Genomic DNA, 15503 nt, shown 5'->3' with positions numbered 1-15503 from the left:
CTCCTGCACATTGCAGGCCACAGAACTTTATCCATCCACTTCTGGAATAGACCCCTAATCTCTGTCTGTTACACTGAAGTCCTCAAATTATGATTTAAAGACTTCAAGTCACAGAGAATCCGCCATCTGCACTATTTAAACCTACAAGTGACCTGTGCCTCAGAGTGTGGCCTCTTTATAGCAAGGGCAGATTCTTACAATGTGCGTTGTACAAAGGGACTGCGATCTCAGTTGGGGCCTCAAGGTGCTACCATAATGCAAATTAGGAACTAGTTTTAGATACAAGATTCACTGCCTGTTATGTTAAATTGCCGAGTTTGGAATGAAGTTCTTCCTGGCTACTAAATAGAAAGCTCCTGCCCCAAAAAGCTCAGGTTTTCTGTCTTTTTGTTCTGTGTCTGTAGCGCACCTGGTACAAGGAGGTCCTGGTCTGTGACTGGGACTCTTATTCCTACTGCAATACAAATAAATATTTCCTCCTAGAGTATTACTGTACACACAGTTTGACGATTACTAGGTACATCTGCTCAGTGACCTGTTCGATCGAAGTTACATATTACAACGAATGTTCGTTTTGCTATTGCAGTGCCCCTAACTGTAATTATGTAAAAAGAAAAGGAGGACTTGTGGCACCTTAGAGACTAACCAATAAATTGGCTAGTCTCTAAGGTGCCACAAGTCCTCCTTTTCTTTTTGCGAATACAGACTAACGGCTGCTACTCTGAAACCTGTAATTATGTATTTACTCTCCTGACAGAGAGCCGAATCCTGTTGTATAAACCTGTCTTTCTCCATTTACAGAGAAAATCGCTGATAGCTTTGGAAAAAGAAGATGAGGAGGAGAGAAATAAAACAATAGAGAGTTTGAAGACGGCACTGAGGACAAAACCAATGAGGCAATTATTTTCTCTTTCCTTGCTTTGGTGCCACCGTTTTCCAACACAAGCAGCTGCAGTTAGTCCATCCTGTAAAAATACCCAATTGCAAAGGGTGATGCTCACTCGGATCTCCATCACAGTCCAACACAGGAATCTTAAAATAGAAAAGGAGGACTTGTGGCACCTTAGAGACTAACAAATTTATTTGAGCATAAGCTTTCGTGAGCTACAGCTCACTTCATCGGATGCATTCAGTGGAAAATACAGTGGGGAGATTTATATACACAGAGAACATGAAACAATGGGTGTTACCATACACACTGTAATAGCTCACCTTAAGTGATCACTCTCGTTACAGTGTGTATGGTAACACCCATTGTTTCATGTTCTCTATGTATATAAATCTCCCCACTGTATTTTCCACTGAATGCATCCGATGAAGTGAGCTGTAGCTCACGAAAGCTTATGCTCAAATAAATTTGTTAGTCTCTAAGGTGCCACAAGTCCTCCTTTTTCTTTTTGCAAATACAGACTAACACAGGTGCTACTCTGAAACCTGTTAAAATAGAAATATCTGTTTATATTATTGATAGATCAGAGGCATAATCAGCGTTGAACATGAGACTTGGAGCTGCGGAGTCCTGAACTGCAATCTCAGCTCAGACCTTAGCTACTTTGTGGGACTACTAGCTCTCCTTTAGTCTCCTCATCTGTAAGATGGGGCATGATGATCTCTGCTAGGACTGTGTGGGACCCAGAATTCCCATTTTGTAGGAAATTCTGTGCTTTTGAAATTTGCTTTTACTCCAGATTGGAGTGGCATTCTGAAAATTCAAATTTCCCTTGAAAATTTGGGGAGAAAATTGTTTTGGGTCAATCAAAACCTTTTGTTTTGGTTTTGACTCATTTTATATTTTGCTAAAATATAATAAAAACCCTGAAAGTTATTCTGGAAAAAAAAAATGAAATGCTTCATACTGATTTTCCCCCCCTTTCTAAATGCAATTTTGCAGAAATCAACCCATGCCCGCTAACCCTTTAGATTTAATCGAATCAGTATTTTTCTGGCAGAAGACTGCTTTGTTGGAAAGTTTTCAACCAACTTCAATATCTACTTCATGGGGTGTCCCTCTGAGTATGAAAAGTGCTGCAAATGTGTGTGGCTCCATAAAGTATTTCCACTTCACAGTTAAAAAAACAGGTTGTGAAACAAACAGAGCTGGATGCATCACCAAAGGGGACTATGGCATTAGGCATCCAACTCCCACTGAAATCCCAGGGGATTCATTTCCTTAGGTGCCTTTGAAAATCCCAGCCTTTGAAACAGGAGCAGATCAAAGCGCACTCGGGCACTTTTAGTGCGCCATAGCAGGATCCAAAGGGCCAGTTAGTGCACAACAAACTAGTGTGTGTTGTAGATTTACACCCCCCCAGTTTGCCAGGCGCTAATTTGCCATCTAGACAAGCCCTCAGATTATGATTAACCCTTTTACTGCTGGGCATCTGCCATTGTCTGTTACCATACACTGGAATCAACAGCATGCTCTTTGTGTGTTCATCCACCTAGCAGGTGCCTTCAGCCAGGAGAGAATGCACCTGCCATACATGGCATCAGCTGAGTGAGTTAACAAATGCAATACAGTCTAATGTGTAGATCAAGGGATTCCTTCCATTGGTTTTAATGTGATATTCTTCGGGACAGGTTTGTAACCAGATTTATCGACTTGGATGGCTTGTCGTGTATTCTGAACTTTCTGAAAAGCATGGACTATGAGACCTCAGAGTCTCGAATACATACCTCTCTCATTGGATGTATAAAAGCACTAATGAACAACTCTCAAGGACGGGCTCATGTCCTGGCCCATCCAGAGAGTATTAATGTAATTGCTCAGAGTCTGAGCACCGAGAACATAAAGACAAAGGTGGCAGTGCTGGAAATCATGGGCGCTGTGTGCCTGGTTCCTGGGGGCCACAAAAAGGTATTGGAGGCCATGCTGCACTACCAGAAATACGCCAGCGAAAGGACTCGCTTTCAGGTACCTGGTCTTCCGTTTTCTCCTCATGCTTCATAAACTCCTTTCCTCAGGTTTACACAGTGTTTGAGAGGGGGAAAGATCATCTGCCCTGCCCTGCTCTGTTCCCCTTATGCTACCTGATTGGAAATCGGATGCAAGCCCCTAGCTACTCAGAGACACCTCCTGCACCTCCTTCACAGGGGGCACATGGAGAGTGGGCAAGGCCAGGGCACAACGCACTCTGGCCGTCTCCAGCCAGGGGAAAGCCTTTTGGGGACCATCGCCAGATAGTGCAAGTTAGAGTACCCCCTGAGCTGCTCTGGTATGAGCCCGGGCTGAGCAGAAAACCAGGGAATTGGAACTGGGGCTCTCCCCTACATCTCCGTGTTTTACCTGGCAGAGGCTGGATGTAGTCTTGGAGCCTGAAAATCCCCGCTGTCCTGCAAGCTGAATTCCATTGAATAAGAGTTACTGGTTTATAAGGAAATAAAACAAACTAACTTGCTTTTGCAGAGCAACTGGAATCTTAAAGCTCCAGGACTATAACACCCCCTGGAAGATATGATGTAACAATTTGACATTAGCAGTATATGTCAAGGCAGGGAATGTTAAGCAGCACTATACAGCTGTAGAAGTGTGTGTCTAGCCATTTAAACCCTGTAAATGGGTTACCATTATCAGAAGTGCTTGGGGCTCATCAGGTTTCTGGGAGCCCACAAACGAGTCATTCAAATCTTCGTGGTTTGTTGTTTCTGCGGTGCATTTTTTCACCCTGTGGCATATCGGTCTGTTTGGCAGACGCTGATGAATGACTTGGATAAAAGCACGGGAAGGTATCGAGACGAAGTGAATCTGAAGACAGCCATCATGTCCTTCATTAACGCGGTCCTGAGCCAAGGGGCTGGAGTGGTAAGTTGTGTGTGGCTCTTTGGGGGGCTCTTTCAAATAGAGTTTTAGTAGAGCTGCATCCTGCAATGTTCACCCTTTGTCTTTTCTTTTCAGGAAAGTCTGGATTTCAGACTCCATCTTAGATATGAATTTCTAATGCTGGGAATTCAACCAGTCATTGATAAACTAAGGGAGCATGAAAATTCAACGTTAGACAGGTGAGGAAAACTATTCCATAACTTGCAGCTCATCTGCTGTATTCATCCTTTTCTTGGGGGCCAGCTTCCTCTTTTTAAGGACTCCCTCGCTGGTGCTCAGAGTGACAGCCACATGTTTCTAGATTCTTTGGCTCTAAGCAGAATCCATGTAGTATAACATTTGGCAAAAATCTGCTTAAACCGCACTGAAGTTAATGGAGGTTTACTCAGCACCTGGCCCATTGTTATGTACGTTGAAAGCTTACACTTCTCAGCCATCTAGGGTGAAATTCACCCCTGTGCAGAGGGCAGGCGCAGGGCCTATCTTCACCCTAATCTTAATCCCACTTCACCCTAATTTTAAATTTTTAAGTGGCGTTATAGACCTTGTGAGTTTCACCCCTAGTTTGTCCGAGCATAATTTTTCCTTCTTCCATAGGGCTGTCAGAGAGAGAGAACATTACTATGATACTTAACCAGACCAAAATTTGACTAAGGTGTTCTTAAGCATTTTGGAGTGTATAGCTGACAGGCCTTACTCTGATAACTGACGTTTTGCTATTACTGTTTAACCATCCTATAAATTTGTAGATGTTGCTGGTATTCTCTAGAAAATCATTGCTAATTATTGATTTTGAAACCCTTCAAATCAGTTGATTACTCTTATCTATCTTATAAGTGCTATTTTAAATATCTATTTTCCAAATTGTTTGTTTTTTCTTCCCCACCAGGCATTTAGATTTTTTTGAAATGCTTAGAAATGAAGATGAACTGGAATTTGCCAAAAGATTTGAACTAGTATGTATGCTGCCTATTGTTGCAATTATTGATGTTTGTTTGAAATCAGCATATTGTGGTCTTGGTTAAAATTGGGAAATTGTGGGTAAGCCTGAATTCTGAATTGATGTTGGGAAAACCACTTGTCCGTTCTCTGCTTCTGTGCCCTTTCTGTAAAATGGGGATAATACTTGCATCAGAGTGGTTTGCAGTCTACATGGACTGATATTTGGAAAGTATTCTTGTATGGAAGAGGCAGCTAGGACAATGGGATGGGATTCGGGAGTTCCTAGCTCAGTTGCAGGCTCCTGGTGCAACCTCCAGCAAGTCATTTAATCTGCCCTGTGCCCTGGTTTCTTCTTGGAATGATAATACTTTCTTACCTAGCCAGGGGTGTGTTGAGGATAAATTCATAAATGTTAAGGCACTGAAATACTTTGACCCGTATAAGTACCTAAATAGACTGATCCTAGGGTAGATTGTGTCCTACACGTTATTTTATTAACTTATTTTTTAGATTACGTCCTTTGTCTTTCATGCAATGCTCTAGCACCGAGCTGGTTGGCTCAAGTTCTCTTTGGCTTGTTGACCTGCCATTGGGAGAGCTGTGAAAATGCTAAGTAGCATCATTGGGTCTGCGTTTTTTATTTTTACCTTTTGAGTTGAATTTGTTCCACAGGTTCACGTAGACACAAAGAGTGCCACTCAGATGTTTGAACTGACGAGGAAGAGGCTGACTCACACAGAAGCGTATCCGCACTTTATGTCTATCCTTCATCACTGTCTCCAAATGCCTTGTGAGTAGACAAATCCATTTACAGCCCTTCAGGAGGGCATAAGGAATTGATGTTGCATGTGACTTCGTATTTCAGCCCTGCCAGAAAATCTGATTTTGCCTGGAGCTGAAATAGAGCAATTACTGTACACAATGCATAATACAATGTGAATGCCTTTTAATTTCTTAATCTTTGGCAGCAAACTAAAGCTAGCATGGGGAGAGGCGGAGTGCAGAAGTGGGCGGAGTACTAGATTGGGAATTGGGAGACCTGGCTTCTAGTCCCAGATCTGCCACTGACCTACTGTGTGATCTTGGCCAAGTCACTTTCCCTGTCTGTCTTCTCTGTTGAAGCCTTGTTTACACTTGTGACATATAGGGGTCAGCGTAGCTACACGCCGCAGCAAAAGGCAGGCTGCATCCACACTGCAATGTGTAGCTACGTGCACCCTGGAAAGGCTCTGGTAGGGGTAGGGAACTGCCAGAGCCTTTCCCCACTGCGAGAGCCTTTCACTGTGGCAGGGAAAGGCTCATACAACTGGACACGACATTGCTAAAAATAGCAGAGTAGTCATTGGAGGCACTGCTTGGATGTGTAGAGAGCAGTGTAGGGTGGACACATACCGTAAGAGTCAGGCATGTCTCTGCTCACCTAAGCAGTGCCTGACTGTCTACACTGCGATTTATTTCTGTGCTAGTTGGGCATGCAGTGTCTGTACTCTACACACCAACACAAGTGTGGACCCACCCTTAGATTTTAAGCTTTTTGTGACAAACTCTGTGTATCTTACAGTGCCTAACAGCAGCAGCCTGATCTCAGGTAAGGCCTCTAGACACACTGTAAATAAAGTTTTATTTTTACAAATGCATGCTTGTGTGGTTCTGTTTGATGCTGTGGAAAAGCAGCTTCCAAAAACCCCTTACTTTTTTGTTTCTTTCCCTCCCACTACTACTAATTCTCTTTCTCTTTTTAGTTAAAAGAACCGGCAACACTGTCCAGTACTGGCTACTGCTTGATAGGATTGTACAGCAAATAGTCATACAGAATGACAAAGGGCAGGACCCCGACTCCACTCCCTTGGAAAACTTTAATATTAAAAACGTCGTCCGGATGTAAGTGCGTGGCCTCCTTTGGGAACCGTATGCTCAGAGGACAAGTAGTTGTCCTAATGCTGTGTTTTGAAGTGGCTGTGATCTGTTAAAGCTATAAGGTTAATTCACGCACTCAAGGCAGCTTTAGCAATCTGCTCTTAGTTTTCCTTTAAACAGCTTAGTATTTAATAACTTGAAAGTGGACTTTGCTTTTCAGCCTTCTGTTCTTGAACATCTGAAGTAGAGCAGGGTGAACAGTTTGTGGGGAATGATATTTAATATAGTCCCTCTTCCCGTTTGTGCATTCTGTATGGTAGACTTTGATATTTAGGAATTTGTTTGTTTGAACTTACTCAATAAAATGTGCCTATGAACCATGCTCAGTCTATGAATTGCCCATGAACTATTTCCTCTGGCTATTCTTTCCTGTATTCCTTATTCATAATTGTATTTGTACGGTGATTGGCCACCTAAACTGAAGGTCATTTCTGTCTCCTGACTGAGTGACTCCAAAACCCACAGAGCTTTCAAGATGGTTGTGCAAAGACTTGGCAAACACAAATTTGCCAGTATGAATGTTCATGAAAGCAAATAGAAGATGTTCTCAACACCAGTGAAGTCAGTTTGGGATTTGTATTCAACAAGTATTTGCAAATGCTATTTTTGCAGTCTACACCCAACTTTACTTTAATCTCATTTATTGCTTTTTGTATTATTTTCTATGTTAGATTATTTCCTAAACTTACTTTTCTATTCTTTTTAGGTTAGTTAATGAAAATGAAGTTAAGCAGTGGAAAGAGCAAGCAGAAAAAATGCGAAAAGGTGAATGACAGAAAAATATAAAATATTAAGTTTAAATCTAATACGTACATACATAACTTAAGATAAAGTGTGTGCATGTGTATACACACACATGCACACGCAAACTGGAATCTTCACTGATTTTTATGTGTGGGAGTTGTGCATCTAACTAGGTTAAAACTATGCTATATCCATAGTGCCCATGACTAGAGATGGTCAAAAATGCCAATTTATTTTTTTACAAGAAATTTTGAGGACAAAAGTCTGTTTTCCGTTAATGTATTGGTTTTATTATGGAAAAACTGAAACCCAATGTTTTTCAACTTTTTTTGTCAAAAAAAAACCCACTTAGACCAAAATATGAATTTTCTGAAGAATTTTTAGTTTTGGTTGAAACGCTGTTTTTTTGTGAGGGGAAATGTTTTGGTGGAAAAATCTCGAGTGTCATGTTCTAATATGGCATGTAAATTAAATCCATTTTAAATGCTCTGCTAGCCAAGAGCAAGCCTGCTCTTTATCTCCCTTGGTACAGCAATGTAGGTCCCTGACTTTCCGGGCCCAGCTATGCTATTTTACTGCCGTGGGACCTCAGCTCGACAGTCTCGCCGCCTGCCATTCAGTTATGCACCGTCGTTTAACCCTCGCTTAAACTTGGGCTACTCCAAAACCTGGTCTTGTGAGCAGAAGAACTAATTCTTGGTACATTGTGGATTAGATGTTTACAGCAGAATTAACAGGATGGGTAACAGTGGGACATCTGGGCCCAGCAGGGAGGCTTATCTTGATTCAGCAAAGCACTTAAGCATGTGCCTAAGTCCCATTGACTTTAATGGGTTTAGGTGGCTAAAGTTAAGAGCTTTGCTGAATTGGGGGCTAAATTAAGGCAGGGCAGCCTAGACTACAGTATCAGGCACAAAAGCCTGCAATATCAGTGTTGATATCCACATCAGTGGTTGAGAGTCCATGACTTATGACCTCTCCAAAGCTACTGTTCTCAGGAATACTAAGGATAAAATCCTGGCACTATTGAAATCAATGGGAGTTTTGCCATTGACTTCAGTAGGCTCAGGATTTCACCCTGTTTGTGTGTAACTTAAGAAAAAGAAAAGTTCATTGGCGAACTCCTTGTCGCTGTGTATGATCTGTCTTAAAGTCACACTAAATACAGTGGCTAGTCCTGGCCATCATGTTTGAGAAGGGGTTAATGCCCTGTGCACAAGGTGGGGAGGGAAGTAAATGGTCCTAGTTTGTCCTGTTGACTCAACAATCTTTCCTTTCTCTTTGTTGTTGGCTTTACTTTTTCTTTTGAAATCAAGGATTTTATTCTGGTGCACATGTGCGCGTGTATGTGTGTAGTTTGCCATCAGGAAGAATGTGTAGTTAAAAGTGACTTCATTAAATTTTTTGGGGGCGGGGGGTCTAGAACACAACGAGCTTCAGCAGAAATTGGAAAAGAAGGAGAGAGAGTGCGATGCAAAGACTCAGGAGAAAGAAGAGATGATGCAGACCTTAAGTAAGATGAAAGAGAAACTCGAAAAAGAGTCTACAGAGCACAAGCACGTCAAGCAACAGGTGGCAGACCTCACAGCACAGCTCCATGAGCTGAATAGGGTAAGGGCACGCTACAGACTTCCCATTTATGGTGCAGTTCCAGATTCTCTCACTGCAGAAAACAGAGAATGTAGATGAAGAATTCTGGATACAAAACTGTCTTGAGTGTGGGAAAGGCCCAACTGTGTTTGCAAGAAATCAGAGTTGTAGTTAATTGGAGAAGGGACAGCTTTAAACCTTGGAAATAGCCTTATTAGGCCGATGGCTATTGCCTTGTTCCTTGGTTGCCTCCCATGTAGGCTTGTTAGATGCTCTTTTACATAGAAACCCATTTTGGGTCAACTGGAATTTAAACAGGATGTGAATCCATTACAGCTACCAGCCTTAGCTGAAGCTGTAGACCTGTGCTTTTAACTGTGGAAGTCCCTGGTTCAATCCCAGGTGTCCGTCAAGATGGTGGATGTAAATAGTGGCCCTAGGGCCTCTGGTGCTCAAGTCGAGCTTCTAGAGGAGATATGTAATCCCTTGGCCACCCCAACGCTCTGTATCCATCCTCTGAGGATGTCAGCGGGATCCAACACACAGCAATGGACCCTTGCTCTTTAGCTCAAGCTGTAGAGACTCATGCCTTCCAGGAGGTGCCCAGTTCAATCTCCAGTGTCTTCCAGGATGGCAGCTATCCCGATGCCCTGTCCTGGACCTTTGCCGGGAAGTGCAGGACATCCTAAACTGGTTTCCTGGTTCTTTAAGAATGTGTCAGCTCTTGACATCCATCTTAACTAACGGAGCCCTCTGTGAGCAGCACCTGGTCTAGGTTAATGTGTGTAAGGGCTTAAAATGATTGACTGTAGCCCCCTTTTGTAACTACGCTCGTTCTCTCTCTTTCAGAGGACAGTATTTGCTCCTGTTCCAGGAGGGCCCCCATTGCCACCTGGAGCACCTGGTGGACCTTTACCTTCTCAGGCTCTAGGAGCCCTTCTTCCCCCTCCTCCACCCCCTCTACCTGGTGGAATCCTTCCTCCGCCGCCCCCACCTCCCCCTCCTGGTGGCCCACCCCCTCCACCTGGCCCCCCTCCCCTAGGCGGGATAACCCCGCCTCCTGGAGCACCGCTGGGCTCAGCCCTCAAAAAGAAAAACATCCCGCAGCCGACGAATGCCCTCAAATCCTTCAACTGGTCTAAGCTGCCTGAGGTAAGCCCTGCGTTCTCACTTGCTGTTTGACATGCCACTTTCTTCTCCATAAAGAGATCATGGATCAGACCGTTTAATGATTTTGTTTTCCTAGCAAGGAAAAGTGTCTCGCTCCATTGCTTGACCTTTGTGCAGGTATCTGGGACGAGTGATGCGTGGCCTATGTAGCCTACTCGTATAACTGAGGGCAGCACGTGATGCACCACGTGTCAGCAGTGTTTGAAACAGCCGATTTCGCTGTGATAAAGAAACCTAGCATCTAATAACGTTGGTATGTTTCAGAACAAGCTGGCAGGCACCGTGTGGACTGACATTGATGATGCAAAAGTGTTTAAAATCCTTGATCTTGAAGACCTTGAAAGGACGTTCTCTGCTTACCAGAGACAGCAGGTAATGGTCTGGTGTGTGTGTTGCACAGATTCAATCATTCCATGTCAGATGTGATCTCAGAATATACATTTTATCATTATTTCACCCTAATGCCATTTTAACTTGTCAGCTCAGCTGGTTCACACTCCCCTGTGCATGCCTGTGTTTTGCATTTAAACGTTTGTTAGCTGCCTGATACAGATCTATTCACACCGCATACACACCTGACTGCATGCTTTACAGTGTAAGCGGAGGCATGTAAGGAAGATGGATCGCAAAAGAAATTATTGGGAGTGGTTAAAAATAACAGACAGATGTGGTTACAATGTAGTCATGTTTTTGGATCACTTCTAAGAGCAAATACTTCACTTCTACATATTGGGCTGAAAATTCATGTCTGTCTCAAGCCATGTGTGGATCTTGTTTCTTATTTTTTTAGCAAGCCCAGAGTGAAGTGTGAGTATTAAACAAAAAATGATACTGCAAACAAGTCTCAGCTTTTAATTTTAATTTGTTATAAGCCTTATGGGACAGTGTAATAGAGCTGGACTCACCCAGCGCTTCCTGCTGGTTGTCCTTGGGAATTAGCTAATCAGCCTCTGGAGTGCCCTCTGCTGTCTCGTGATCCGCCTTACCGCTGGCCCCAGTACCTCCCAGGACCTGGTGCCTCCTCCCACTGGAGTGCTGCCCCCTGGCAGTAAACCCCAACAATCCCTGAGGGTCTCCCCTCCCCGGGGAACCCCCACCTCGCCTCAGTCTTGGCTACTGCTAGTCATCGCTTAGCCCCACTCCCCAGGGCAGACTGCTGTGTATCAGCCACTCATCACAGGCGAGGGGGTTTGGACCTGCTGCCTATGTCTACCCATGGGCTGCCCCCTTGCAACCCCAGTACCTAATAGGCCCTAATCTAGGCCTCTCAGCCTGGGGGTTTCCAGGCCAGAGCTCCCCTGCTCCCAAGGCCTTTCCCCCTCAGCCCTGCTCCACTCTAGGTATTCCCTCAGGTCCTTGCAGCCAGGCCCTTCCCTCTCTGAATGCAGAGAGAGAATGGGTAAGCTTCAGCCTAGCAGCCCCTTTATAGGCCCAGCTGTGGCCTGATGGGGGCATGTCCCAGCTGCGGCCATTTCCCCAATCAGCCTAGCTTTTCTTGCCCTCAGCCCTGGCTCTCTCCCAGGGCTGGCTGTTAAGCCCCACAGGGCAGCAGCGGGTAACCACCCCGCTACAGACTGTTTCAGCAAATAACTTCAGTACATAAGGATAGACACCTGCTTTCCTGAATTGGGGGCATGGATGGGCAAGAGATTGAGATTTTTAACATGGTATGAGAGTCAACAGAGACTGAGAGCTGCCAAAAGAGATGGGACTGCAGGGGAATTCATAGTGCTAAGAGTGGTGAACTCTGCCTAGTCAGTTGTCCAGAATGATCAGTGGGTGTTCTGCTAGTTGCTGGCGCAGAGGGACTTTGCAGGGAACAAATGGATTCAACAGATAAACATGCACCTTCTGTAAGGAGCTTAATTCCTTCCTGATGCTAATCAAGGTAGAGATCACCGCCAGATTAGAACAGGGCAGAGGTCGAGAGTTCCCTCAGAGAAGGAAGCACAGCGAGAGTGTATTTTGAAGCAGGTCGGTAAGCGTGATTCTTTCCCCCTTGCTTTAAGTTTGAGGGTGCAGTTGGGTTCCATTCTTGAATTTGTAGAATAGTCTGCAAAAGGGTTCGTGGCACAGTGGAAGGTGAGAGAGGAATAAGAAATGGGAGGGAAGCAAGAACTGGAGAGCTAGTGGGTAGCTTGTGTCTTTGTCCTCCTAGCCGTCAGTGTGAGCCAGTTAATCCACAGGTAGATTAGATATGAGACTATTACAAGGCAGAGGGTTAAAAATAATTTGTCTCTCAGCTGACAGTACAGCTGGATGAAGCCTCAAATAGCTGCATTGGATGTAAAGCCAATATATGTAGGGAATATTTCAAATGCTCTAGAGAGGAGGGCTCAGGAGGGACGAAAACACCTAATTTGAGCAGCTGTTGATCTGTAACTAATGCCAATGGCCTGGTTGGGAGAGCAGGTGATGAAAAATAAAGCACAGAGCATGGACCAAAGATGTTTTGAAAAGGCTCTCAGTACCTCCCGGCACCAGAGCGCATAGAGGCTGGAGACGTGACCAGCGAATCACGTTCTCCAGCACTTCTGAACAGCCGTTGCTGCCAAGTCTGCTCAGCCTGAGTAGATGGGTACTGGCGAGCGTTGAAATGTGGATAGTTCTAGAGAGGAGCTAGAATCAAAAGGAGCTTTAAAAGAGTGAGTGTGAGAGAGAGAGAGAGAGAGAGAGGATCAGGAATTCATCAAAGCCAAACTTTTGGGGTGAATGAGGAATTTGTCATAGTAAAGCAAAAGGCTGGGGAGGGGCTGGCACAAGAAATTGAAATAAGCAGTGTTGGAGAAGGTCAGGAAAGCAGAAAGGAGTGGTGTTCCTTTCCTGAAGGGTGTGTATCTGTTGCCTGTGACTCTCAGAAGTGCCTGGGTGTATAAATGATCACCCATGCCCGAGCATGGTGCATCCTTTGCATATTTCAATTAAATTGTGTTCTTAACATTGTGTGCATGCGTTCTTGCTCTGTGTGTACACACACCCCTGCACGTAGAGAACAATGTTGAGAACATTGAATATTTATGTATTTGTCTTAAAATATTTCCATATACTCGGCAATATTTAGAGGGATTCTCTCAAGATTTTAAGAACACAAATCCCTGTTTACTGGTAACACACCATTGACTAATACAGGTAAAGGGTTAATTAACATCAATATTACTTTTTTTGCCATTAGTAGAGCATTTCAGCTGCTTCTGGCACATCACTCTGCTTGGACAGTGGAACCTACATGGATCAGCTGAACTTTCTGGTCTGTGTCCACAGTGCTCTTACATTGGAGTCTCTGATCTCTCAAAAGAATGTTGTGAAATTGGAGGGGACACATTTCAAGACCCATCTCTGACTATAGTTCAGGGGACATATTGTTTTCTGCAAAATCATTTTTGTGACAGAACCCAGATTTTGGACCTCAGCTAGGTGGTAATGTTGCTTTCAAGTGACCATGATGAATAGTAATAGTACATAAGGCATTAAGCACAGCTGGAGAGCAGCATCAATAAGGGCCAGGGCAGGGGCAAGTGGTCATTTGGCCAAAGCACAGGACTGGGAGTCAGGAGATCTGAGTTCTGTTCCACTTTAGTTATATTTGGAACAGTGCCGTTCAATATACTACTACCAACAAACCAGGCCACTCGAGGCCAAATCTTCCTCCAACAATTACTCCCCATTTACAGCCTTCATCTTCCTCACCCCTGCCAAATTCGCTTCCCTTTCAAATGCCTGGGGAAAATAATGAACTTTGCGCTGTGGTCTGAAGGTCCTCAGATCCTGGCTTTGTAAATAACCCCCTTTGTGCCACCCTGTATTTATTTAATCTGCACTCCCTGAAATATCCACATCCAAGGACGTTCCATTTCAGCATAGTTAGAAAATGGCATATGCCTCTGTAGCTCTGTGTGTGTTGTTTGTCTGTATGGAAAAGAATTATGAACAATTTCTGCACATTTGCAGCCTTTGTCTGGCTTTTTTATTTTTGCCCTGCTATGCATGGTCCTTCTGCACCCCGCCCACACACTCACACACTCACATACTGTCTCTGTCTCTCTAAAAACCTGCTTAGCCAGACGGATACACTGTATTCTGCCTGCAAACCAGCCAAGCACTAGCCTGGGGGTGGGCAAACTTTTTGGCCCAAAGGCCACATCTGGGTATAGAAATTGTATGGCGGGCCATGAATGCCCACGAAATTGGGGTTGGGGTGTAGGAGGGGGTGAAGGCTCTGGCTGGGGGTGCGGGCTCTGGGGTGGGGCCAGAAATGAGGAGTTCAAGGGGTGGGAGGGGACTTTGGGGTGGGGCAGGGGATTGGGATGCGGGGGGAGGGATGAGGGCTCCAGCTGGAGGTGTGGGCTCTGGGGTGGGGCTGGAGATGAGGGGTTTGGGGTGTAAGAGGGTGCTCCAGGCTGGGACCGAGGGGTTCAGAGTGTGGGAGGGGGCTCCGGGATGGGGCAGGGGATTGGGGCACAGGGGTGTATGAGGGCTCTGGCTGGGGGTACAGGCTCTAGGATGGGGCTGGGGATGAGGGATTTGGGGTGCAGGAGGGTGCTCCGGGCTGGAATCAAAGGGGTCAGAGGATGGCGGGGAGATCAGGGTAGGGGTTGGGGCGCTGGCGGGCCCCAGGGGTGCAGGCTCCGGGCGGCACTTACCTCAAACAGCTCCCAGATTCACCTTGCCTCTGACTCCCACGCACATCAGGTTACAACACCACCCACTCTGAAATTTGGCCTAGTCGCCCCTAAGTCATGATAGAGAGGTGGCCACAGCCACATTTGATTGAGTGGTGCTGTGGCCTGGCCAAAAAGTGGTCAGGTGCTGGCCTGATTTGCCCCTCTCCCATACACACACCTCCCATGGCCTATGGTTACTACCATGATGAGAATGGTATAAGAACCTAGATAGGACAGAATAGAACAGGTCCTTCAGTGCTTTTTTGGGCTGAGAGTTTATCCCTGAAGCTAGGAAATAGTTCCCCTTTAATAAAGCAAAGTGGAGAGAGGGATCCCCTCCCCAGGGTACCATGCAAATACTTTAAGATTAGAATTAAGGGTTCGAGGGGACTGATTAGATGGAGGATTTTTGTAAAGAAAGAAATCGGTTTCTCTTTAACCCTCTTCTCCACCTTCATGACCTCACTAGAGGACAGAGTGAAGGTTGTTTGGGAGCTGTAACTGCATTTCCATACCTTAACGTCTTTGGATTGATTTAAAATGTCCCAGCAATGCAATGCTTCCTTGGAGATGATTACAACGTTCTTATAACTGCTTTTATCCTTGCTGAGCTGTGCTCTCACAGAATGTTTGCGGGGGGCTCAAGTCTGGGAATGTTC

General features: G+C 45.0%; 1 protein-coding gene across 2 annotated transcripts in view; it reads left to right on the top strand.

Moving 5' to 3' along the window:
* DAAM1 (dishevelled associated activator of morphogenesis 1) overlaps positions 1-15503 on the top strand; it is a 188772-nt gene that overhangs the window by 135917 nt on the left and 37352 nt on the right. For both annotated transcript variants that reach the window (XM_074956423.1, XM_074956422.1), the window contains exons 5-15: positions 802-896; positions 2581-2914; positions 3692-3802; positions 3896-3999; positions 4710-4776; positions 5435-5552; positions 6505-6643; positions 7386-7444; positions 8847-9034; positions 9863-10165; positions 10448-10555. In XM_074956423.1, coding sequence (XP_074812524.1) covers positions 802-896; positions 2581-2914; positions 3692-3802; positions 3896-3999; positions 4710-4776; positions 5435-5552; positions 6505-6643; positions 7386-7444; positions 8847-9034; positions 9863-10165; positions 10448-10555 — 1626 coding nt within the window. The remainder of the gene's footprint in view (positions 1-801; positions 897-2580; positions 2915-3691; positions 3803-3895; positions 4000-4709; positions 4777-5434; positions 5553-6504; positions 6644-7385; positions 7445-8846; positions 9035-9862; positions 10166-10447; positions 10556-15503) is intronic.

This window comes from Natator depressus, chromosome 6, assembly GCF_965152275.1.
Source record: "Natator depressus isolate rNatDep1 chromosome 6, rNatDep2.hap1, whole genome shotgun sequence".
NCBI classification, from domain to species: domain Eukaryota; kingdom Metazoa; phylum Chordata; order Testudines; family Cheloniidae; genus Natator; species Natator depressus.
Note: the sequence above shows the minus strand (reverse complement) of the source record. Positions and strands in the feature narration are given on the sequence as shown.